The sequence below is a fragment of the Setaria italica genome, chromosome IX (assembly GCF_000263155.2).
Source record: "Setaria italica strain Yugu1 chromosome IX, Setaria_italica_v2.0, whole genome shotgun sequence".
Lineage (NCBI taxonomy): Eukaryota > Viridiplantae > Streptophyta > Magnoliopsida > Poales > Poaceae > Setaria > Setaria italica.
The window spans coordinates 43,981,566-44,006,172 of NC_028458.1; the positions used below are offsets into that span (position 1 = coordinate 43,981,566).

The 24,607-nt window shown below is 44.6% G+C and overlaps 3 protein-coding genes across 6 annotated transcripts in view; all 3 read right to left on the bottom strand.

The window, feature by feature from the left end:
* LOC101781205 (protein LNK1) overlaps window positions 1-3,192 on the bottom strand; it is a 5,969-nt gene extending 2,777 nt beyond the window's left edge. For 2 of the 3 annotated variants that reach the window (XM_004984115.3, XM_004984114.4), the window contains exons 1-7: window positions 3,039-3,192; window positions 2,705-2,957; window positions 2,330-2,359; window positions 1,960-2,073; window positions 717-1,165; window positions 342-624; window positions 174-245 (exon numbers count right to left, since the gene is read on the bottom strand). In XM_004984115.3, the coding sequence (XP_004984172.1) occupies window positions 174-245; window positions 342-624; window positions 717-1,165; window positions 1,960-1,983 (828 nt within the window). In that variant the 5' untranslated portion in view covers window positions 1,984-2,073; window positions 2,330-2,359; window positions 2,705-2,957; window positions 3,039-3,192. The remainder of the gene's footprint in view (window positions 1-173; window positions 246-341; window positions 625-716; window positions 1,166-1,959; window positions 2,074-2,329; window positions 2,360-2,704; window positions 2,958-3,038) is intronic. The other variant, XM_012842726.3, reaches the window with a different exon arrangement.
* A 4,133-nt stretch (window positions 3,193-7,325) lies between these two features.
* Window positions 7,326-9,748, bottom strand: LOC101782420. Of its 2 annotated transcripts, XM_004984119.3 has the most exons (5): window positions 9,562-9,746; window positions 9,410-9,480; window positions 9,172-9,271; window positions 8,030-8,293; window positions 7,326-7,936 (listed from the first exon to the last, which is right to left on the bottom strand). In XM_004984119.3, exons 1-5 carry the CDS (start codon window positions 9,667-9,669, stop codon window positions 7,661-7,663), a joined length of 819 nt encoding a protein of 272 aa, XP_004984176.1. In that variant the 5' UTR covers window positions 9,670-9,746; the 3' UTR covers window positions 7,326-7,660. The 2 variants fall into 2 exon arrangements, with proteins under 2 accessions (XP_004984176.1, XP_022685352.1); XM_022829617.1 differs by having other exon boundaries at window positions 9,410-9,748.
* A 2,333-nt stretch (window positions 9,749-12,081) lies between these two features.
* LOC101783629 lies at window positions 12,082-16,104 on the bottom strand. Its single transcript, XM_004984120.4, has 5 exons — window positions 15,854-16,104; window positions 15,668-15,741; window positions 15,391-15,514; window positions 12,757-13,029; window positions 12,082-12,679 (listed from the first exon to the last, which is right to left on the bottom strand). Exons 1-5 carry the CDS (start codon window positions 15,974-15,976, stop codon window positions 12,410-12,412), a joined length of 864 nt encoding a protein of 287 aa, XP_004984177.1. The 5' UTR covers window positions 15,977-16,104; the 3' UTR covers window positions 12,082-12,409.
* Between the last annotated feature and the right edge of the window lie 8,503 nt (window positions 16,105-24,607).

Consider the following 24,607-nt stretch of genomic DNA (forward strand, 5'->3'; position numbering starts at 1 on the left):
TTTTGGTTTTCGCATTACATTTTAGTACGGTTGCACTAGAGCATCAAATCAACTATGCCCATTTGAGGGGCACTTAGGCCAGAAACCAAAATCAAATTAAGATACCCCTAAGCCACTTAAGACAATGAATTTTGGTGTTGCTTGAATGATTGAAATAACCCCAGAGAAATTACCATATCAATGTTTCCATTTCCATTGCATATTTGGTCAGTGGGCAACAACTCCATCACATCCTCTTGGTAGATCTATGGCGACAAAAGAGATACGAGAATTAAAGATAATAGAATATAAATATTGGATCAATCAATACAGACTAGAGAAAAGGGAACATCTTCACTTGCCTGATCACCATATCCATTCACATTCTTTTGCTCACTGAACATGTAGGTATCATCGAATTGATTGTCACATAGTGCAGCTGAAGGATCAACCGAGGGTAGTGATTTATCTTCTGCACATTGGAATGCTGAGAGATCATCCAGGATACCATAATCAGAATAAGATGAGCCAAACCCTTGCTGCAAAGCAACATCAGAAGAGTAAACGGCATCTGAAGAAGAAGGAATCCAAGATAGGCCATCTGTGTTCTCCAGCTGCTGCTGACCATATGTCGAATCAGACCTCCTGAAAAGAAAAAAGAGAAGAAATAGAGCTATCATTATCACCCATTTACACAATTTTAGATCTTAACCACCAAGCTAGAAGTTATGGTTTACCTGAATAATGTGTCGACGTCCTCAAAATTGTCAATGCCAGGCCAATCGATGTAGTTTAAATCATTATCTCCATAAGCGAGGCTATCCTGTGGAGCACTGTGGTTATTGAGAATTGATGAACCATTGCTCAGTGCAAACTGACAGGAGTTCCAGTTATCTGTTGGACATCTGGTTTCAACAATTGTATTTTCCTCTCTTGAAGTAAAGGCATTTGAGCCATCTTTGCAGTCACCATTACTGTTTATATTCCCATTGGCACATTGGATGTGCTCTGAATTACATTTCTGTGAATCTGAGTCATTTGTCCCAGAGATGACACCCTGGTGGATTTTCTCACTGGCAGCTGCATGCTTCAACTTCTTACTACTAGTGACATCAGGAGCCTCAATTCCACTTTCATGTTCGCTTCTATTACTCTGGGCAAACTCATCAGTGAATTTACCTTCAAACTGTAAAAGCACTATTAGCCATAACACAACAGCCAACAGATGATTGCGACAAGACCTAACAGAGTTCAGCATCAAGTTAATTAATACTAGAGTGGTAGTGTGTCAATCAAACCTTAAAATTTGAATACTGGTCAACTTGCTTCAACCAAAGCAAACTCTCTGCATTTGACACTTGAAACTTTCCCATATGAGGGCTAGCCCACTAAATCCCCACACATCTATCCACAACAAAAACAATTGCTGATCTATTGTGGGTGGCAAGCGTACTTCAGTGAAATATACACTGACACTTCCACAAGGCAACGCAGGGCTTAACTTGCTTCCTTAACTAATATTAAGGTGAGTACCCATAAATAAAGCTAACCCATTCAAGCTAACTAAGTAGGACACCGATTTGGAACATTACAAATAGACAGTGAACCCAATAAGCTTGAATGCTAGAATTTAGAAACATTATTCATTCTTACATCAGTTGATTGAACAGAGAATAAGCATGCATAGTGTACCGAGAATCTTATACATGCAGGACCAAACCCTGATGGGCCAATTTGTCAATATATACACCTACACAGCTTATTTGAAATTGAATAATATTATCCTCAGAGAACACACTCTGACCTATACTTTTCTAATAAACTGCTAAATCTGAGGACCCGGATATTTCTCAATCATTTTTCTCTAAGCCACGAACGAATACATTCTAACACTTGTTATAATCTCAAGAACCAGGCGCTATGGCTATGAAGAGCGGTGAGATGTTATGTCCATGAAGAAATTCATGAAACTGAGATTACCTCGCCCACCCTCCAATCTGGCATCCCTACAAATTCTATCCGGGTCCGAAACTGTACCAATCCACAGGATTTGATATCATATTCAACTCAGGATCCCCAGTTCTTGATCAACAGCTGCAAACACAAAGGAGAGGAATTGGGATGAATCGCCGAAATAAAAGATGAAAGAAAACCATAGACTAAACAAGTAATCATATTCCCATCCAGGATGCTATGTCAATAGTCTAAACAAAACTACTTCAGCTACGCACACGCATAGTTGCCTACCTACCTGGAGGCTCAGATCAAACAGTGCGAAGAAGATAAAAATTATATGCTCACCGACAGGAATCCTAAAATGAACAAGGTAATTTGGTGAACATGTTCTCACCTGCCGGAATCAAGAGCTGTAGATCAGAGCCTGCAGAAACAAAGAAAAACCACACCTGTAAAAATCAGCGGACTGTAGAAGCAGCTTCAGCAAAGATCCAAAACCGTAATATTTTTTTTTTCAGGGAAGGGAAAACAACCAGTAGAATCACATGAAACACCAACCAAGCCCGAGCTGCCGAGCAAGAGCGCAGAAAACCACCAATAGCCCTTGAAGAGTACGCAACTTGCAAGATCCCACAAGCAACCGCAAGAAAACAAAACGGAAAGGATCGAGGCGCCTCTAGCAAGCTCAAAACAGAGGAAATCCGAGGCTCCCGCCCACACCCCCGGAAAGACGCGAGAAAACGGCAGCGGGAGCGGAGAGAATTCCCACCTCGGACGGACGAAACGGGCGCTCCGCTTCACCCAAGGAAGAAGCAAGCAAGGAGAGGGAAGAAGAGGAGCGGGTGGATCTTAACAGTGGCTTCGCGTCGCCGCCGCCGTCGCCGCCGCCGCCGTTGCAGAGAAGTCTTGGTTGCTCGCTAGCTTGCTCCGCTCGTCGGGCCGCGCTCTCTCCAGATGCTTCCGGAAAATTCCTCCCTTTTTTTTCTCTCGCTTCCAGTAGTAGTATTATATAATTTTTCCCCCTAGTAGCAGATGAACGAGAAAGACGATGAGAGAGGAGAGATGGGCGACAGCGTCTGGGGACTGGGGAGCACCGAAATTACCAGAACGAACGAAACGGATTTCCACTCTCTCTCTCTCTCTCCCTTGCTCTCTCTCTCTGTTCGGGTGGAGAATTGTGGGGGAAAAACCAAACAAAAACGGAGGAAGAGGGGGGGCCTTGGCGCGTATCCGCGGCGGGGGTTAGTTTACTAACTAGCGGCTGGGAGCGGGCGTGGTGGGCCCGGGGGCGGTGGCGAGGTAGTGGACACGAGGCGCCGGCGCGATCCGATCAGTTGCCCGCGCCCCATTGGCCGGGCCAACCCGCCCGCCGGCGGGGCCCGCGCGGCAGCGAGCGGCTGGGGAGGCTTCTGGACGCGCGTGGACTCGGCTTCGCGCCTTTGCTTGGGTGGAGGTGGCGCCCGGCACGTGACACCATATCTCGCTCGCGGCAGCAAGTGGAGAGGTGGGGCGCGCGGGCGGGCAAGTTGCCGTGCGCCGCCTGCGCTCGTCCTCGTCCGCACCCAACCGAAGCAACAGCGACGCCGTCCACGCACGAACCCGCTTGGGGCCCGGCCGAGGTGGAAAACCACTGCGGTTTTCCCGGGGCCGCGGGCGCTGGGGTTGGCGCCGTCGTTTCCGGCGACCCGGGCGGGGCGCTTTGGCTCGCTCGGCCTGCCTTTGGTTGGTCAAGCGTGGGAGGCCAGAGCTGGGCTGGAAGAAGGCCATTTCGTTGCACGCACGCGGCGAGCCCTGTGCCATGATTCGTCTCGACGTGTTCAAGTTTAAGTGCTAGTACAGGGCTACATAAAAAAAAGTGCTAGACGTTTTTTCATTAAGAAGAAAAAATAGTCAGTCAAATTTGAGCTAGTGGAGACTTGAACCTAGATGAATAGAGTGCATGATCACATCTTCCACTGTAACCAGTTAAGCTAGGCTCACTTCCATAGCATACAAGAGTGTGTGGTTCGCATCGTTAGGGTAGTCGTAATTGAAAGCTTTATTTTATTTTATGGTTACACTAGAAACCTTGGCGCAGCAACCGCGCCTTTTGGTGTTCTTGCCAGTGATTTTTTTAAGTGATTGTGTGATGTTCAAACTTTGAGTTACTTGAAATTTCGTGGTTCTTTCTATTGTTTGCAAAAACTACAATTGTCACTTTTGAGTAATAATGGGAGGTACTCTAAATCGTCATTGGCCACATGATATTACCACATTCCCCTTGTAGCTTTTGCAGTCAATTTTCACTGGAATTCTCAATCATACCTCCTCAAGGACATTGGCTACACTATCCAGTTGATGTCGATACAATATGAGGCAGCTGAGGCTAGTTATTGTAGGCCTCTTAACCTCTGAACAAACTGATAGAACTTGTCATGCGGGAGACTGTTACTTGGACAGGGAAAAACATGAGTAGCACAAAATTCTTTCTGCAGTATGATTTGCCTTACCAAGTAAAATCTTCGTAGAGAAACTCAAAATAAAGTTAATTCTCCTAGTATCTCGTGGACATCAGGAATGGCGATTGATAAAATCATAAAAGCTTCTGAAGCTGATCTAATCATCTAAACCCAATAGGAACTCTTGCACTAACTTGCAGAAAACAGTGCTAATCAAATAGATACCTTATTGAGCACTCTGTGAGACTGTAACCACAAGCCAATGTTCATGATGTAACAATGTAGACAATGTAACCCGGCATATGGAGATTTTATCACTGAAAGTCGTGCTCAAATTCCGTTGTCCTCCTAGTTTATGGTCTAAAAACCTTTGGCCAAACTTCTTACACATCCCTCCTAAGATGATTCGCTCTATCTGCAGTGCACCATTTCTAATTATCTAAGAACTACGTATGGAAATATACTCCTTAATTTGAACACGAACCTAAATGTGCGAAGCACTATTAAGCTACATAATAAAATCCAGCGGGTAATAATTGTAGAGCATTAAGGCATTTTATCGAACAGTTTCTGTGCGGCATATGGTATTGAGATTCAGATGTCCAAGGCTATGATGTGCAGTCGCTCACCTTGGCAGTTGGCATGTTTGAGAGGAAATATGAGAACTGGAGATGCGCGGCCCTGTCTCATCCCTCCCGCCTGCTGGCTCTTGACTTCCATTTCCTGGCAGAACCAGACTGTCCTGTGCGGTCACCTTCCGGCCGCCCGCCTGCTTCTCACACACCGCGACAGCCGACAGATGTGGCCGGAAGGGGTGGTAGACGGAAGATGGATGGGCAACGGGCGCTTCGTTGACGACGCGAGCTCCGGGTGGCCGCGGATGCTGCACCGCACGCACACCATCTTCCCCACGTGCCATAGGGACGGCGGCGCCCGTGGAACCCGGCCCATAGTGCGTGCGCTGGAATCGGAGGAGAACCGGTGAGCTGGGTGAGGGAGGTGCATGGTCAGGTGAGACCGTGAGAGCGCGGGGCGGGCGCGTAATGCGGAGCGTTTGGAGAGGTGAAGGTCTAGGCGCAGCCAGGGAGAGGTGGCAGGGCACGGAAATGTGGGAGACGGCAGCCGTGCGCCCGTGCGAGGCCGAGAAAGTGTTGCTGCCGGGAAATCGGGCGTGGGAGACGAAGAGACGGGAACTAACGCTGCCGAGCTCGTGGAAGATTCCAGATATGACGCCTTAGCGGCTGCGATTGAAGTTGGTCTGAGATCGGACTGACCAGAAAAAGGAGTGACGTGGCCCAATCACGGTCTAAAAACTTCACCAGATTTAGGTCTTTAGAGATTTCTCTTTAAAATGCCGCATCATTATACCAACACTCTCAGAAGTAAGTGTTAGCAACATGATTGCAAGGGGCAACACCAATGGCGGGCCGCAAGAAATGACACGCAACACACTTGCACAGGCAGGATCCACTTCGGGCCTGACACGCAAATTGGGCCTTCTGGGGCTGAGGTCTCTTGCAAAGCCCATTCTTCAAACCCGCATCCTTCTGTTAAAATTTAGTCGGAATCTCGAAATGACATTGTTAGCAAAGTTTCTTAGGGTTTGTTCAAAATGGAGACACCAGAAAGATTTGAACACAGTCATAAGTAAAAAAGTACCGTCTATCTCAAAAAAAAAAAATACAAGTACAAAACGACTTGTACAGAAGTGCGGATTTGGTGGAAACGGAGTAGTGGCTCGTGGCGCCCGCGGCCGTAGGATGGGACGGGAACCGTAGCCCTGTCCCGGCTGACACCGTGGCTGCGGCCGGTGATTGACGACGATAAGGTCTGTGATTGATGGGCTGAGGCGGCGGCCATCAGGTGAGGCGCTGCATGCCGTGCAGGTTTTAAGCTGGAAATTTTTCTTCTAAAAAGTTAAAAATAGATTTTAGAAGATGTGTAGATTTCTGCACTTAAAAACCTACGATCTTTCCATATAAACTTAGTCTAAATTTTTTTTTCCCTATTGTTAGTTTTAGTTTTTTTTTTCGAATCTATTGTTAGTTTTAGTTTGCATATGACATATAAGGTGCACCGTAATATTATATTTATTGCTTAAGGTTATTTTTTTAAGTACATCGTGGCTGCCTCAAGCTCTCTGACGCCTCAGTCCTTTCCATTCCTGTGCCACGGTGCCACCTCGCTGACGCTGACGTTGTGATGTTCATTACCAGCACGTGCGGACTAGATCGAGAGCTGGCCGTGTGGGCCGTGTGGTGTGGCCGCGCGCAACTACCGGCCTGAGTGGGGACATATTTTCGATTTATATAAGCAGTGTACAATTTAGAATGTAGGTGACGTAAAGTTTGGGGTGTGTAGAGGAAATTATTTGAAGGGAGATATATGTGTAGAATACGTCCCGACCACAAGAAAGATGCTCAAAATACAAGCACGATCCAATTTTTATCTCGCCTAGGTTTGTTTGCAAAATTGGATTTTTTTTTTAAACTGGCCGACAGGTTTGTTTGGATGTGAAAAGTGATCAAAGTACACCGTATGTTATCCTGCTGAACTTAACAGCCGTATTTGTCCGTGTCTTGTAAATACACGAGTGGAAGCTGAATGCATCACTCTGCACAACGAATGCTATGTTCTTGACAACAATTTAGTAAAAGTGGGTGAAATGCATTTTGCGTATTTTGTTTGAAATTTTCACTATCAGATGGCTCAGCTGTTTAGATTCTTTGTGGTGGAACTTCGTAATTTTAGGGTAGGCAACGCGCATGTTCAAAATCTATGTGGAATTTAAGTGTCTGTATTTGTATTTTTTTTCGCAAAAAAGAACCATGACAACTTAACTAATACTCATGGTTTTTCTGACGCATATTGGTTGACACATTGCTATATCGTACCATGAAAAACAAAATGAGTAGACCACTTTGTTATGAGGCGCTGTCATTCAACCTTGGATGAGATCAATGCAGTGCAATAGTTTGCATCTTCGCGCTTTGCACGTGATCTCGGTTCGAACTCATGGTTCCAGTAACCGATTTCTTATTTATACCAAACATATATATCCACCGTACGCACAACAAAACGAGCACCACACGCCATGGGGTTGTTCCGTTGGGTATGTCACAACCAACCCAAACAACACATAGACAAACCAAACGCAAACCAGATCGTCGTATGGACTGGAGATGGGACTCGTCGCCTGATCATCACCAAAACAAGGCCGCAAACTGACCGTCCAACCACCCGTGCGGCGGCCCCAATGCAAGAACATGATGCATGCATCCAAGACGCTACGCCAGCGAGATGCTGCTCTCGCCGCCGGGAGGCGGCCGGGTCCGGCGGCCTGACTGCTCTCCTGTCGCTGGGGCCTTCCCGTCTGCAAAAACGCTGCTGCCAGTCGTTTCTTCCAGCTTCGCGCGGTTCAGAGGCTGCTTCACCGCAGGTGCTGAATCCTTCTCGGAGATGACCTTGCCATTCAAATCAGCGGGCTTGTTGCTGGTTCCTTTCTTCTTTGCTGTCTTCGCCGTGCTGTCAGTGTCGGCCTCTCCGAACGAGAAGGTGCTCACCTGTTCATGAGGGCAACGATAGTTGTTCAAATAGAGTTTCAAGCCACCACAAATCAAATAGGGGTACCAGAGCAGACATGATGCGGGCAGTACATTTGCATTTTTCACTGCTGAGAGCAACGCAGAGCTGCCATAGTTTGATCTCCTTGACCTGTTGGGCTTGGGATCCTCCTGGTCGGCGAAGATGTCGTGGCCGCTGAGCTCCTTGGATTTTACAGTGGAGACCTGCCTCTTCATCTTACCGCCCCCCTCACTCTGAACGGTATGGCTAAGCTCACGCTGCCTGGCCACCTCAGCTACTGTAGTTGGTTTCCTGTGAGCAATGCTGCCTTCCTGAGCAAAAGTGATCTGACTTGCCTGTAGATTAACAAAATTTGATTATAAAAAGATTATAAAAGCTGATTTAATCTCGCCATATCACGCAGCATGGTCTGATTACTTTTTCTTGATTTCTTAAGTAATATGTAGGCCATGTAGAAGGGAAATATTTGTTGTTTTTCCTGTTTCTTTGGCAGACAGTCAACCACCAAATCACCAAATTACGGCATAGGCACCAAAGGATTGCAGAAGTGAACTGCTGACCATGAGTTTGTAGTATGTTACATGGAAAGGCTAATTAAGAAAGTTGATCAATCTTTCATGAAAAAAAAATGATTTGATCACCACACAGTATGATTGTTGGAACTGCTGCCGATGCTTTACATGTTCTGTTTCACAATGAGACAAACATATTTTTTTTCACGAACCTGACACCTACATAAAACTTGAAGAACCAAGAACAACATAATTAAGACTTCTGCTTTACACACATTTTGATTCAAAAGAGACCAACATTTTTAAGAAGAACACAGAACATAAGAGGTTAACTGAATTTCCAATCAAACAGTCATGTGGTGACAATGCTGAATCTCTAGATCCTGAATTGCATTCCACTTTGTCGAATAAACAATCCACTAAGGCAATAACAGGGCTTGCCAACACTGCAAACTCTACTTCTAGTAAAATGCAGCTAAGATCTATAGCATTACTGAACATGGACAAAACCGGATACCGATCCCAAAACTTTATGCAACCAATCTGACAGGGATGCTTCATTGATCCTAATGCGGTAGTACCGACATGCCACGTGAAACAAAAGGAACTATCTGCAGCATAAACAAGGAGTACCCGCTACAGAAGAGGAACGCCAAACAATGCTCCACTCCCCATAGAATGCAGATCCAAAAGTAGCGAACCTGACGATCACGAGATGCAGCTGGGGCGGCGGAGGCGCTCTCGGCCTTGAAGATGCTGCTCCCTGTCATCTCCTTCCACTTGGGCGCGGAGCCCGTCCTCCTGGAACGATCAGAGTTAGCAGCAGGCGCAATCAGTAAGCAGGCACTTACGCGGGGTACCGATCGCATTGAACGGCCTGATCCGAATCAATGGGAGCGGAGCGGAATCCGGCCAATGGAGGCGCGGGAGGTATCTCACATCTTGTTGAGGCCGTCGGCCTCCTCGGTGCCCTGGCCCCCGAACACCACCTTCCTCAACTCCTCCGTCGGCTGCAGGGCGAGCGAGCGAGGAATAAGGTAAGAGCTAAAGGATCGGGAGTGGCGGCGCGGCAGGAGGAGCGGGGTCGTCACCTGGTTAGGGCGGCGCGCTGGCAGCGGACCAGCGCCATCGGGGTGAGGCCACGCGAGCAGGCCGGCCGTGGAGGTGTGGGAGCTCCTCACCGGGGCCGCCTTCTCCATCTCCCGCACTCACTCTCTCGCGACGAAGGGAAGGGAAGGGAAGGGAATGGAGATGAAGGCGGAGGAGTCGGCCTCGGAGGCTCTTCGACTCGTGAGTGGGGCCCCAGATATAATCAAGCTGGCAATGCAAATATCTCATCCCGGGTGGCGGGTGTTTAGTTCACGCCTAACGCCCCGTTTGGATACCCGTAAAATTAATTACGCTCCCTCGATACCACGGGTTGGGACCACGGGGTGTTTGATACCCCGTGCTAAAGTTTAGCACTTATCACATCTGATATTTGGATACTAATTAGAAGTGTTAAACATAAGGTAATTAGAAAACTAATTACATAGATGGAGTTTAATTCGCGAGACGAATCTATCAAGCCTAATTAGTCCATGATTTGACAATGTGGTGCTACAGGAACCATTTACTAATGATGGATTAATTAGACTTAATAGATTCATCTCGCGAATTAGCACAGGAATTCTGCAATTAGTTTTATAATTAGCTCATGTTTAGTCCTCCTACTTAGCATCCGAACATCCGATATGACACTGCTCAAGTTTAGCATCTGGTAACAAACACTCCCTAAGTTTCACCACATCTTCTTAAGATTGTGATGTGCTGTAAAAAATGTGACGAAGGAACTGAGCATATGACATGTTGAGTATATATGGATAGAAACTTGATCACTCCTCCGTGGATTCGAATAAAACTCAAGCCTAAAACACCCTGTCATATTTTAAGGTGTGATTTGTCGCACATTTATTGTAAACACTCAAACTTAGTAATTATATGTAAAATAAAAAGATGATATCATTGGTAATGATTCGACTGAGATCAATCGGTGGACCCATGTGAACCACGTCGTCTCAAACTAGATCAAACCGGGGGTCTTTGTATTGAACCACCATCGTTCAATTCAAGTTGCTAAAATAAAAATGAAAATTTTAGCGCACAAAGAAATTCATCCAAATCCAACCAAGTTAAATTACTATTATATGTGTGCGCATATTACTTCAAATATTTATTATTTTTCTAGTCCGGCTAGTAAAATGGGGAATGGTCACGGGTAATATAGAACCATTTATTCTATATGCATATGTATACAAGGCGCAGGTTTTCCAACAGCCGTGTTAGTGGGTTCGTGGCTACTCATTTTTCCTTCCGCCGCACGGATGCCTTCGCTTAGCGGTATCGCGCCTGCAGTTTTCGGGGGCCATAGAGAACCTGCCATCACATCCAGCCTAACCTGATGTAAATAGCATCGCTAGAAACCCCCCAACGCCTGAGTTTGCAACTGATTTAGATAGGGTCATTAACCTTTCCAGTTTGCAACTTGGATTGTCTTTGTTATAATGTTTTTAAAGTACCAGTGCTACATGCAGGTACTTTCTTTTGTTATCCTTCTTAAAAAAATTAAATAGATTTACACATAATTTAAAAGGTATCATAGTAATTTCTTGCTATTTTTTGTACTTGTCCCATCAAATAGGTACTTTTCTTTAAGTACTTCATGATATTTTTTGTTTCCACTGTTCGATTTCACCAGATGGACGGTTCTCATTTTTTCCAACACTCTAAAATTTCTCTAAAATTAAACCATTATGTAATTTTACCTGAAAATATCCTTTTACAACTCCAAAAGTCAAAATAATAAACAATGAGACAACAAAGCGGCGATGGATCTATGGGCTTGTCCTTCCGGAAGTGCAACCGAAGATGAGGTGATCTGGGGTCTCCAAACTCTACAGAAAAGCTCTCCCTCTAGAAATTTGCTATTGCGGTTAGTCCTGTTAGGAAGAGAGATGAGAGATCCGTGAGACTTCGCTAGATTTTGGTGGAACTTATACATAGCATGAGACTGAAATTGTTTGCGCTATCCTTTTTGTGATCATGCTCTTGCACTTTGGTTGCGAGCACTATTAATAGGTATTAATAAGTGTGTCGTTGGATAGCTAATGATTAAGAGTAGTTGACATGTTGCTGACAAAAAAACGTTGAACAGCTCTACCAAAATAAGAGGTAGGCACAACTGGGTAGAGGGTATCTTTTTCTTAGTTTTCTATAAACATATAATAATTAAGAGAGAAACTATATTTCAACCACCAAGCAGTCCACTTGGGTCTCAACCATAAAACATTGTACAGAACACATTTTTTATTAATTAATTAATGCTAAAAAGGGTCATTTTTTCTTTAAAATTGGCTATTTTGTGTTTTTGGAAAGGTTGTATTAGTTTGCTAGTTAAAGTTTCGTTATCATCATTACAAAATAAATTTGTATTCTTGGTACAAGGAGCCCTAAAACGGAATAATATTCATGATGCTATCAGCATTTATCTTCTGAAATATGGCGTTTTATACATTGGACGAGGTCGACAGAAAATTGTCGTGTATCGTGCATTTCTTCTGCTCTGTGCAAAATACTAGGCAACATTTCGTTCATACACAGATGATGTGCAAGATGTGAGCTTGGTTCAGAATCCTGTTATTATTTGTCAAAACATATCCACCGTGCACACACTACACACTGACGAGAGGACAGCATGGGTATCTCACAACCAAGCCAAACATGCACACACCAAAAGTTAAACTAGACCATTATCAGGACTAAAAATGGGGTTGCTCACTGCTGCATCACGACCGAAAACAACACATCAAACTGACGGCCAAACAGCCTGTTGCATCGGCGAACTCCTACACGGATAGACATGGACCAAGGCAAGGTCCATCTCAATTCCAGTTCAGGATGTTAAATCAGCGCAATGCTGCTAACGCCGCCAGGAGGCTTGCGGTTTCCACCAACGCGCTCGCGGGTCGGTTCCTTCCCATCTGCAAAAATGTTGCTTCCAGTGATCTCCTTCAGCTTTGCGGTGCTCAGATGCTTCTCAGCAGAAGCTGGTGGCGCATCTCCCTTGAAAATGTCATTGCCAGAGAGGTCGTTGACCTTCTTGCCAGTTATCTTCTTTGCTGTCTTTGGTGCGCTGTCAATGTTAGCCTCTCCAAACGAGAAGGTGCTCGCCTGTTGAAAGACAAAATTAGTTTTAACACGACCTGCAAAAGGGGAATGGAGTACCAGATATGTTGAAGCTGCAGTACGTTTGCATTTTTAACAGGGATGTGAGAGGCAGAGCTGCCATTCGATGAGTTCCTTGCTCTGTTCAACCTGGATTCCTGAGTATCAGCAAAGATGTCGTGGCCGCTGAGCTCCTTGGATTTTGCATTTGATATCTGCTTCATCTTACTGTCTGCCTCACTTTGAAGAGTACCACTAAGTTCACGCTGCTTTGCCACCTCAGCTACAGAAGTTGGCTTTTTGGGAGGATCAGTTCCATCCTCAGCGAATGAGATGTGGCTTACAGTACTGATAGCCTGAAGGCAAAATGAAACTGAATTAGTCCACAAGTAAAAATTATGCTTTATGATTCATTTTTCTTCATTTCTTTCACGTAAGACAGTAAAGATCATGCCCCCAAAAAATCATGCACACAATTAACTATTAAGTCACTAAAGTATGGTTTAGGTACAAAATTTGGCAATGTGAACTGCCAAGCAACCCTAGCCTGTTGCACATACAAGAAAAGGCTGATTAACAACATTGAACACAAAATTAATTGTACAGAATGATGGCTGGAACTATTACCCTGCTTTAGGAATTTTGATTCCCAATCACAACTATCGAAGAACATGAACAATATAAAAGACCAGCTAGTTAACTTGGATTTTGCTTCGGCATCTCTCATAGGAAAAAGTTTTAATCTTAAAGCAACACCAACCCTGCGAGCAGGGGCACATTGACCAAATATAAGTTAATCAAAGTTGCCACATATATGGAATATACGTTAATTAAAGTTGCCACATATATGGAACCGTAAGTTGCTGGCTCCAACCCACGTGTTTAAAAGAATAATCAGTTAAAAGCTGATTCGATCTAGGTGAGAGTTCATCTGGTCAAAGATGAAGAATTCCCCATGTGAACCATACATGCCATAAGTTGCTGGCTCCAACCCACATGTTCGAAAAAAATCAGTTAACAGCTGATTTGAGCTTGGTGAGACTTGATCAAGTCAAAGATGAAAAATACTCCATGTGTAAGCCTGAGCCATGCATATATAGTGTAAAAGAATGCAGACCTCTCATACTCAATCAGTTGCTGCCATATCAATACATATTCAGTAGGTGACAGACAAGGTTTTCGTTAGTTCACTCTAAACTTAATTTCATATTCTTATTCAAATTGCTATCATGGGTGGAATTTTGTGCTCCGTGCTTTTGTCAGAGATGGCATGGATGAGGATCATGTGTCCATCAGACCATCCTCAGTCCAGTTCCAGCAGGGATGAGTTGAGTAGATTGAATGGATTTCTGCAAAAGAGATCCATGTGCTGGTATATTTTAATCCAGCCATTCCAGTCAGTATCAGCCAGAGTTAGTTTACCTAAATCATCTGTACAAAAATAATTTCTTTAATCCTGGTAATTATGGCTTAACGTTTGTAACCTATGATGCACGGATATGGGGATATGGCATTTCCCCAAAAAAACCCGATACGTAGATGCTTTTTACTATTTTTGAAAAACAGTTAAGATAATACTTATAATAGCAGAAACAATAAATAAGCGTGAGCATTGTTTTGCCCAGGGCACAAGTAAGCAGAGCACCACAGTTGGAGCAAACAACATTATAATTGCAGAGCACTAGCTAGCATTTAGCAAGCAAAGCACCTAGACCCACCAGCCACCAACCAGCACAAGCAAGAGGCCAAGAGCACAGAGCAGGCTGAGCAGAGGAAGGGCGTAAAGGAGCAAGAAGGTGCTGATCTGTCGGAGCAGAAGGTGAGGGAGCAGCTCGACGGAGGCAGCATGCGCTGCTGCCCTCATTTCTGCTAGCCGGCGAATCGCTGCTGCTAGATCTGCCGAGCTGGTGTGCAGTTCCGCGCTGCTGGATTGTTACTAGCACAGCAGCAGCAGGTGCTTGAGGGGTCATCACCCAGGCGTGCATGTGGTAAGTCACAGAAGAGGGGAGGCAGGATGCTGATATGAGGAAATTGTGAGCTGGACCGTATCCAACAGGCCTAAACATATCAGCCCAATTATCCGATTTTCTTTTATTTGTTTTTTATCCGATACTTCCCGATATGTATTTGTGTCATATCCTTATCGGATACATATCCGATACGGGATACACCCCCTCCCTGACGTATCGGGGTAACACCATTTGTAACTATTCTAAATGAGGTGTAGCTAAGCAAAACCATCTTTTGAATCAAACAATTATGCAGCAAGCCAGCAACACACTAAAATATCTAGAATCGATCCTATAATGAATTTTGCATTTCTAGTTTGTTTCATGCAAGATCAACTAACATTGTAGCAATGCGAGGCCATTCCCACAGCAGTGCGTCTTTAAAATCCACCTCACAAAATTAATGTGTCCCGCAACTCCAATTCTAGTACCATGCACCTAAGATCCATAGCATTATTGCACATGGACTAGAAGTGCGTACTGAACCCAACAAATGTGCAACCAATGTGACAGATATGCTTCATTGATCTCCTCGTGAAATGCAGTATGAAACAGACGCCAGCATATGGAACAAGTACAATATACATAGCGCACAGTATGATTGGAATGACAGAATCTAAGCACTTCGAGACACCAATGATGAAAGCAATCGCACAAAATCGAGCAGAAATGTCGATCCAAACACAAGCTTAGCACAAATTTTGGCACCTGGCGCGAGGCAGTCCGGGCGGGCTTCACGGCAGCGGCGGCCTCCCCGGAGTCGCCATTGCTCCCGGCAGCGAATATGCCGCTCCCCGTCATCTCCTTCCACTTGGGCGCGGAGCACGGTTTCCTGGAGGTGCGGGCATCAGAGGTCAGGCACAGATCAATCGAGGCGAACGAACCTCTTGATCCGAATCAACGGACCGCGAGCAAGAGGCAAGAGCTCGGCGAGGAGCAAGAGAAGGGGCGGGGGTTGGTGGTGGGGGGTGGTGAGCAATCTGACCTCTTGGTGAGGCTGTCGGCCTCCTCCTCGGTGACCTGGCCCCCGAAGACCACCTTCCTGATCGCCTCCGACGGCTGCGCGCAAGGGAGCGAGGCGAGCTCACGGGTCAATCAGGAGCGGCACGCCACGGGGAAGATGCAGCTACTCGTGGAGGGAGGGAGCGAAGAAGGGGAGCGTTAGCGTTACCTGGCCGGGGCGGCGCGGCGGCGACGGCGTGGCGGGGGCGGTGGCTTGGCCCTGGGGCTGCGGCCACGCGAGCAGGTCGGCCGTGGAGGTGTGGGAGCTCCTCACCGGCGCCGCCCTCTCCATCTCCTCCTCCTCCTCCTGCTCCCGCTCGCGCCTGCTTCCCCTTTCTCTCTCTAGGCGTTTCGTTTGCTTTCTCTCTCTAAAAAGGGAGGAGGAGGTGTGAGACTCGTGAGGTGGAGTGGAGCTGGAGGCTGGAGCAGCAGCAGCAGGGATGGCAGGAAGGAAGGTGCGGGGTCCCCGTTCTTCGCTTCCTTTTCCCTTGGGAGACGCAGCACGTGGCTACCATCACTGACTTTGCGTTCACTGACAGGTGGGGTCCGGTTCGGTCCTACCAGCCTGACGTGCGGGCCCATGTGTAGAGATTTGCGTCTTTTTTACTTCGAATCCAATTTTTTCATTCGACCAAAGAGATATTTTATTAAAAAATATGTTTATTTGACTGGTGCGTATAGTTGTACGTGTAGCATATACTTGTTTTGGAGGCAGCTTGTCGGCACTACTTTCGCCACACAACGGTACGTAGCAGGTAGCATCTCGCCTCCCTCCTCGCGCTGTCTCGGCTGTTACCTACAGTCTCAAATTATTATTCATTTTAATTTTTTTAAATATATAGATTTTAATATTTATCTAAATATACGACATGTCTAAATACATAACAAAAGTTATGTATCTAAATAAATAAAAAACTAGATTCAAATATCTATCTAATAATATTAATTTTGTATTATAAATATTAATATTTATATATATATATATATTTAGTTAAAGTTGTTTTTCCGGAAACGAAAAAGACGATTATCCAGAGACAGAGGGAGTACCAGGCCGTGCCTTCGTCGTACCATCACAGTAAATGGCGCGATTTGAAGCAACGCGACAAACAGTGGCGCGCACCGTTGCCTTTCGCCGCGAAACAGTAGCATGTCCAAACCAACCAGCAGCCCGGGTGTCGCGTGTCCCGACTACCGCATCGTTGTCCGCTGCAACCAACACGGCGGCAGCTTTTTCATCCCTCGCACGCCGCCGGCCGTGGCGTTGACTCGGGCGGTGGGGGATCGCCGTCGCCGCGCCGCTCGGAGCATGTGCGCGCGCGGGAGCTAGAGGCACGTCATCGCCATGCGTCACGTCGCACGGGCACGGCTCGCTCGCCACCACCAGATCGACCACCACACGAAACCCGTGCTCTGCTGGCGGGCGGTCGGGTGGCCGACGACGGGGACGCCCAGCCGCGCGCCGGAGGATGATGGAGATCCCGGCGGCCGCCTGTCGGCTCTCTGCTGCTGGCCCGCCGCACGCGATCGACGTGACCTGCCGTCGGATCCGAGGGGAAGGGAACAGCGTGGGCGGATTGATTCGGACGAGCGGTTCGCGTCGCGCATCCTCCGGCACGGCGCACGCTCGCGGCCGGCCGCCGGCCGCCGGGACGGGCGCGCTAGCTGGTGGTCCGGTGGGCCGCGCGCGTCAAGAAAAGCCACGCTGTCTGGCGTCGCCGGTGATGATGGGCCATGATGGAGAGAGGTGGAGTTGGGCTGGCGTACTACGGGCGAGTTTCCGGGAGAGGCCCAACGCTGCAGTTTTTCGTATGCGCGCGCGACCGGAGATGATGGATGTAGCCGTGCAGGTTATTCAGGATCACGCAGAAGAGTCCACCAAACCATCGGACCATTCGGAGTTTCGGAGAGGAGGGGTGGAAGAGAGAGAAGTTGAGGTGTTTTTTTTATTGCAGGCACCACGTTGTACATGTACGAATGATTTTGAATGGTGTCGTTCAATCAATTTACTTGAACCATATGATTCAATTCTCTTAATAGAAAATAATGTTAAATAGGATTACTTAATCTTAAATGAATTGGTACGATTCAACCAACCAAGGACCACTATCAAGCTTCAACCATTTTATACATACAACAAAACACATTCTAATTTCCGAGAGTCCATCGAACCACCGGACCATTCGGACATATATTTTGTTAGTATATTTATTTGGTACCGTAGATATTAACACACTTTTCTATAAATTTGGTCATAGTTAAATAAATTTAACTTAAGATAAAATCAACACAACCTATATTTTTTAAAGAAGAGTATTCTGTAAGGAGTTGCACACATATACGTAAAAAAAACTTTAACACATGCACCTTCTTAGATGAAATGTAGCTGTATGGTTAGCTAGCAAGCAACGTGAAAGTATATTAACATAATGTCTGTTAGTGATTTTTTTATATGTTGTCCAAGCTCGCTATTTCTTACGTGCACGATCTAACGTAGGCATACACACCGTTGGAATGTCGGAAGTGACTTCTCGTGCTACCCTTGGGTCACTGATAAGTAAAGTTATGTTCACAAATTACATGTCAGTGATTCAAAAACATGCCCAACTACTGCAGAGGAACCTCTTCCATATCATATAGATGATACAATATTTTATTAGTTTGGGTGCAACTTTAGCCTTAGCCCTTAGAAGCCCCGAGAGGCCACATACATATATAGACTCTCGTTTCTACTAGACTTGAGCATTTTGCAGGCTCAGATCGGGCTGACAAAAAGCCTAGTTTATTTTGGTCGAAAATTTGTGCCCATGAACAGCCCATGGGTGTTGTCGGGTCGGGCTCGAGCTGCTCATTCTTTTTAGTTGAAAAATAAATAAAATTAATTATTTGGGTGGGCTTGAGCTGGTCCGATTTTTTTTAGGCTTAGATTTCGCTAACACGCTCGGCCCATCAGCTAGAATGGGCAGGCCAAAACCCATCGGGCTCAGGCCGAGCCCGCAGGCTGGGCCAGATCGGGCTTAAAATGCTCAGGTCTAGTTTCTACTAGACCCTAGCTACGTGCCTACCTAGCTTGTGCACTTGTGTCGTCTTTGTCCGATTCGGACGACTCATCAGCCAAATCAAGGTAAACTGCTACAGTAAGGCTAAACACAAGAATCGACATATCATAGATTCATTTATAGGCACTGTGCGGGAGAGATGGTTCCAAAAAGAATTTTGATGGATCGGAATGTCTTAGTGCTTATTACTTAGTTCCTCAAGAGGAGCCATCTAGAATCTCATCCGGAATAGTGTATAGTTTAGTCTCGTCATAAGGCATGCATGCCCAACTAAACAAAATCATTTTTTCTAAATGTAGACACAAAGATTCCTAAGAATAAAGTAAAAGTCACGCATAATTAATGTATATCTCATACCGCCTTGTATGATCATACCAGGGGCGGAGCTAGGTTGTAAGTGAATTTTCACCATATTAAATTGAATGTCTACGTAAATTGCGAAGGTGCTGCATCCCCCTTCGTAATTGTGAGAGCTATAAACATTAGAAATTTATTTTAAAACTTAGGAAATATACATAGCTAATAATAGTTAAAATTGCATATACTTGATCATTTGCCATTTGACCTGATCCCTTTATTGCCATTTGTTAAATTTTCTAATAATAAATATGTATAAATACATCCTATTTTGTACTTTTTATTTACATCCTATTTTTACCTTTTCTTTTTACTTTTCACCGTCGCACGGGGCGGAGCTAGAGAAGAATAAGGATAGTATGTATATCTCTCGTAATTACTAGTCTGTGCAGGAGCATGGATTGATAGAAGAGTCAAGAGTGAAACAAATGACGCATGCGTAATATATAGCACATCTCTTGCATGCCGTCATTGTTCTTCGAGAAGCCAACGAGCCAGCCGACCGTATGCTTATCCTCTTGGAGTGCTTTGGGCGGGCCCCTTCACTGAAAAGAGCAATAGCTAGATGGAACAAAGAGCTTTGCGGGCCGGCATGTTGGGTCTTCAACTTCAACTAGCTATAGTAGTCTAGGCGCCAGTACGTAGAGCCACATGTGTCACCAGCCATGTGCCCGCGGTGGCTGCCAAGCGAATATATAGAACGTGCGTCAGGGCCCCACCTGTCAACCACTGCCGGGCACTCTGTCTTGACCGCACCAAAGCTACTAGCTAGAGCTAACTTAGCTGCTGCTAACCGTATGCAGAGATATGGAGAGGGGCATGATGCCAAGGGGCCGAGCCATTGCCTTCGAGTTCCGAGCTCTTACTAATTCTGGTCATAGCTCTACAATATGTAATGCTTCATGTGGATTCTTCCAAAGCTTACGAGAGACTCAATGGCACAACTTTGATCCATCCAAGTTTCACCTGGTTATGGAAGACACGTCATGTGTCATGTCAGTTTCACCTGGTTATGGAAGATCTCATGTCAGCACAAACACAAGTTTTTTTTTTCTGGCTACTCCTCAAGAACAGGTTAAGCACTAGGGGGCTCCTCAAAAGAAAGAATATGGCCATGCCATCTTATGATTGCGTTCACTGTCTTAACTTATTGGAAGAATGAAGGGATCATCTCTTCCTTCATTGCTAATTTGTGGACTCATGTTGGCACCTTTTGAATGTCCAGATCTCATCATTTGGAGCCTTTTCAAGTGTTGGAATCCCTTCAGTCACAACTACAGCTGCCTTTTTTTGAGATTATCCTCATCATGAGCTGGTGCATTTGGATGTCAAGGAATGATCTCATTTTTAAAGGAATACAACCTTCTATTTAGAACACAAAAGGCTCTGTTCAAGAAAGAAATGCTCTTAGTTGCCCTACGAGCAAAACCCACACGTGCTTTAATTATTGATTTTCTTTGTTTCCTTCTTTATTTCTTAAAGGTTTGTACAAACTTGGTTCCTCTTGTGCTTATTTATAATATATAAACAGTAGGGGGCAACCCCTCCTGTTCCATAAAAAAAATGCTTCATGTGCATGGATTCATTTTTATAGTACCATTAACCTTGTGACAAGGAAGAACTACAAATTTTGGGTTACCCAATTTTTCAATCACGAGAAAGATGCACCTCTCTCTCTCTCTCTCTCACACACACACACACCATGTTACTACACTTCGACCAGTATACTTTGTAAAGACGTGTTTTGCGGAACTCCTCTAAAAGAAGTAGTTCTTTGACTAAAAGTAATCCTCTGTGCAAGGCTGGACATTGCTGGGTTAGCCAAGCTTGGATAGCTAAGCTATTGCTAATTAGCCCAATGAAACTACCAAGCACACTTTCTAAGCTAACTTTCCGAGAAGGGAGTGGATCGGCCGGGAAGAGCAAGTTTTCTAGCTTCCAGCCCCCTAGATTATTTCGGACAGTCACTTCGATACAATCAAGCTAAAATTACTTCCATTAGCGGATCCAATTAATCCGGCCGGAGCAGCATGTATTCAACGAGGCACGACGCAGCACAATCATGCGTGGTGGGTGCCGCGCAAGATGAAATGGGGAAATGTATATGTGCCGCCAAAACGCGCGTGGGGCATCATCATTTCCATGGATCCATCGATCTAAAAGGGGTGCATGAGAGAGAGAAAGGCAGGCAAAAGATGCTGCTGGGGGTGGCCGGCGCGCGCTAGCTAGCTGCGGTTTAGAGCTAGTGCATGCTTGCTGGGGCTGGCTGTGCACGTAGTGGGGGATTCAGGAGTAGGCCATCATCACACACGGTCAGTCACGCAGGTCTAGACTAGAGAGAGAGAGAGAGAGAGAGAGAGAGAGAGAGAGAGAGAGAGAGCTCTTTGCAATCGAGTTGTTCGTTCCTCCACCACTGCAGCTGTAGAGAGACAGAGAGAGAGAGAGAGAGTTTTTTTTTCCTTTGGTTGGTGTAACCCGCCGGCCGGCCCATTTGTGCGTGGATGGTAAAGGCTCGGGCCTTTCTAAAGGGTTCTTGTAGGTGCGCTGCTTTCCGATCTTGTTGTCCTGCCTGACAACTCTCCATCGACCCCCAGCTCTATCTGTCGGATCCGCACGCCATCATCCTTACCAACGTGTAAATCATCTCTCTCTCTCTCTCTCTCTCTCTCTCTCTCTCTCTACATTAGGCATTAGCTAGGGTTTGTGCTGTCAGTTTCCTAGCGATTATTTAATTAAACTGGTAGTAGTACACATGCATGTTCCATGATTACGTAGATCTCTCTTTCATGAGGCGCTACTATTACAATGTCAAAGGCGGACGAGGTTAGCTACAGGACCCAGCCGGGATGTTTCCTTCCAGCATCCACCATGAAAAGATAGATGCTGGATCAGATATGTGTGGTCTTAACCAAGACAGTGGCCCGGTATTTCCGCCCAATACGATCCCTGCTACATATGTTTCCGGCAGATCTCCTTGCGACGCAGCTTTTATATCTTTGTGTTGCATCAGGCATAAGCGGTGTGAGATTCGTTTCAAATTATAAGTCATTTTATCTTTTCTAGGTCCATAGATATTATTATAGATATTATTATATATCTAAACATAGTGTATTATGCACCTAGGCATAATAATACCTACGAACTAAAAAAGTTAAAACGACCTACAATTTGAAACAGAGGGGTAACTCTTTTCCTTTGACGAGTAGAAATCAGTTTGTTGGCAGGGTAGGGAAGACCATATATATCTCAGAATTGGTGGGCGGGTATGCATATTGCAGGCAGACCTATTTATGTGAGGTGATGATGTAATCATGCGTATCTGTGGTACGTGGTCTGGCGGATGACGCCTTTCTAATTCTAGGCATATACTACACTATTCTGTGGGCAATAATCATGCATGTATGATAACTCTTCAGGGTAAAGCTAGCTACCAGATCTGTAAAGAACTACTTCCCTCTGTTTCAAATTGTAGGTCTTTTACTTTTTATATATTCATGATTTTTATTATGCACTTAGATATATGTTATATCTAGATAAATAGCAAAATTTATGTATCTAGAAAAAGCTAAAACAACCTACAATAATTTGGAACGGAGGAGTACTCCAATGTAAATAACCCACCTTGTTGGTACTAATTAAGGAGGGACATATTTACAATGGGGAAATTCCTTAACCCTGAATAGTGCCCTTTATTTTCTAAAATCATGGTAGCTTATTGATCTAGCGAACCTCCAAAATATGTCACATGGAAAAAAAAAACTCATGTATAAATCGATTAGTTAAGCTAGAGAAGGCAGTAGAAAAAAAAAGAGGGCAGGCGCAAGCTGGAGGGAAAACTAAAAATTAAGGTAGCGGTTTATAAAAATCTATGTTTTACTTTATAAACATAGGTACTGTTTTTCCTAGAAATTTGAATTGGACAAACATATATAGTTAGGCCTCATTTTTACAAAACACTATAATCGGCTCAAATTTACAAACCATGCATCTAAATGCCAAGTGATTAATACATTGTTACACCGTACCACTCGTCTAGTCTATTATATATTTATGAAACTGCATGTCAATAATTAATGTTGGATCTTAGTTGAGATCAATAGTGTCAAATTATATATTACATTTGGCTTTATGGGAGCGCATGCATTAATTAATATTTAGATAGTAACTTTCCCTTGTTTCACATGCACTAGTATCCAGAAATACCACACGTACATGTGCACAGAATTGAATTGACAATACACCTTTGATGGATTACTTCTCTATGCAAAAAAGAAGGCTCCAAATGCTCTGATGATGACAACACGGCGCTCATCATTTCAGAGTACAAATATCATCTCAGCATTTGGCTCGTTGCAGCAGCACGCTCATGGAAGTGAAGTGGTACACTGTACAGCTACTAGCTAGGAATATAATGGTGAAGACTCATTTAGTCCTTTAATTTTTCTTGTATTAATTAATGTTTTGGTTTCTAGTAGTAGCACTCTGTGATCGATCAGATAGAAAAGACTGATCGAACGAACAGGTGATACTGCACTATACTGTTTATATGTATATTTATACCTATGCATGTGTACGCCAACTCGTAACTAGTCTCACGTATGCACACGTGACGTCAGAGGTACATATAGTAAATTAATGTCCGAATATATAGGCATACAGCACCACATCAGTATTTCATGATCTTTCAATTACATAGGAGATGATGAATGGCTACCTTGTACTAATAATACAATTAAAGATACACATGATTATTTACTTGGCATTTGAAAGTTAGTAACTTAATTGCATGGTTCCGGATTAGTCTTTAAAATGTTTTGCATTAATTGTACCATAGACAACGGCACTGTTAATAAAAAAGGTGAAAAAAAATCGAAGTATGTATGAAGGATGTTGATAACTAGAAAAGAGCAACGTGGTTCAATAATTGATTAATTTGTGCAACGCTGAGGTAAAAGTACAAGATCAGTTTAGTTAATAAGCTGGTGCACAACTGTGGGGAGCTTTTTGCACATAAAAAATATAATAACTCGTGCAAAATTCTACTTAATTTATACTATCCTAAAATTAGTTATATACATAAATGCTAAGAAGTTGGGGTACGTATAAGTCCAAGAAAAAAAAATGCTGCATGCATGCTGATGACTTCACGAACAAGCTGTAATTACCAACCCATACTTAGCTTATCTATAGTATCAGGGAAACTGAAAACGAAAATTACCTAGCACTCCAACCATACTATTCCATTAATGCAATATATAAAATTCTCCACTAAATTAAATTTCACAATGCCCCCTTTTGTTCTTTATTTTATTTATTGTGCATATATACTGATCGACCATGTGCCCAACTGGAAATTACGGTCCTAATTTTAAAGTCCGTAATATATAGTATAACATTTACAAGAAAAATTAAAACGTTTCAACAAAAAAGGTTCAGGATCAAGCATGAATTCATATCGATCTGCAAGCAGCAAAAGAAGGAAAAAGGCCTACTTGCTAGCAAGCTAGCTT

Bases quoted from the DNA above. Each gene is read 5' to 3' on its own strand.
- LOC101782420 (XM_022829617.1), bottom strand. From the start codon at position 9,669: ATGGAGAAGGCGGCCCCGGTGAGGAGCTCCCACACCTCCACGGCCGGC. The intron at 9,272-9,409 runs GTGAGATACCTC...TGATCGTTCCAG, and splicing joins GCCGACGGCCTCAACAAGAT to GAGGACGGGCTCCGCGCCCA. The intron at 7,937-8,029 runs GTACTGCCCGCA...CCTCATGAACAG, and splicing joins CAGCAGTGAAAAATGCAAAT to GTGAGCACCTTCTCGTTCGG.
- LOC101783629 (XM_004984120.4), bottom strand. From the start codon at position 15,976: ATGGAGAGGGCGGCGCCGGTGAGGAGCTCCCACACCTCCACGGCCGAC. The intron at 15,742-15,853 runs GTAACGCTAACG...CCTTGCGCGCAG, and splicing joins CGCCGCGCCGCCCCGGCCAG to CCGTCGGAGGCGATCAGGAA. The intron at 13,030-15,390 runs GTGCCAAAATTT...TTTTGCCTTCAG, and splicing joins CCCGGACTGCCTCGCGCCAG to GCTATCAGTACTGTAAGCCA.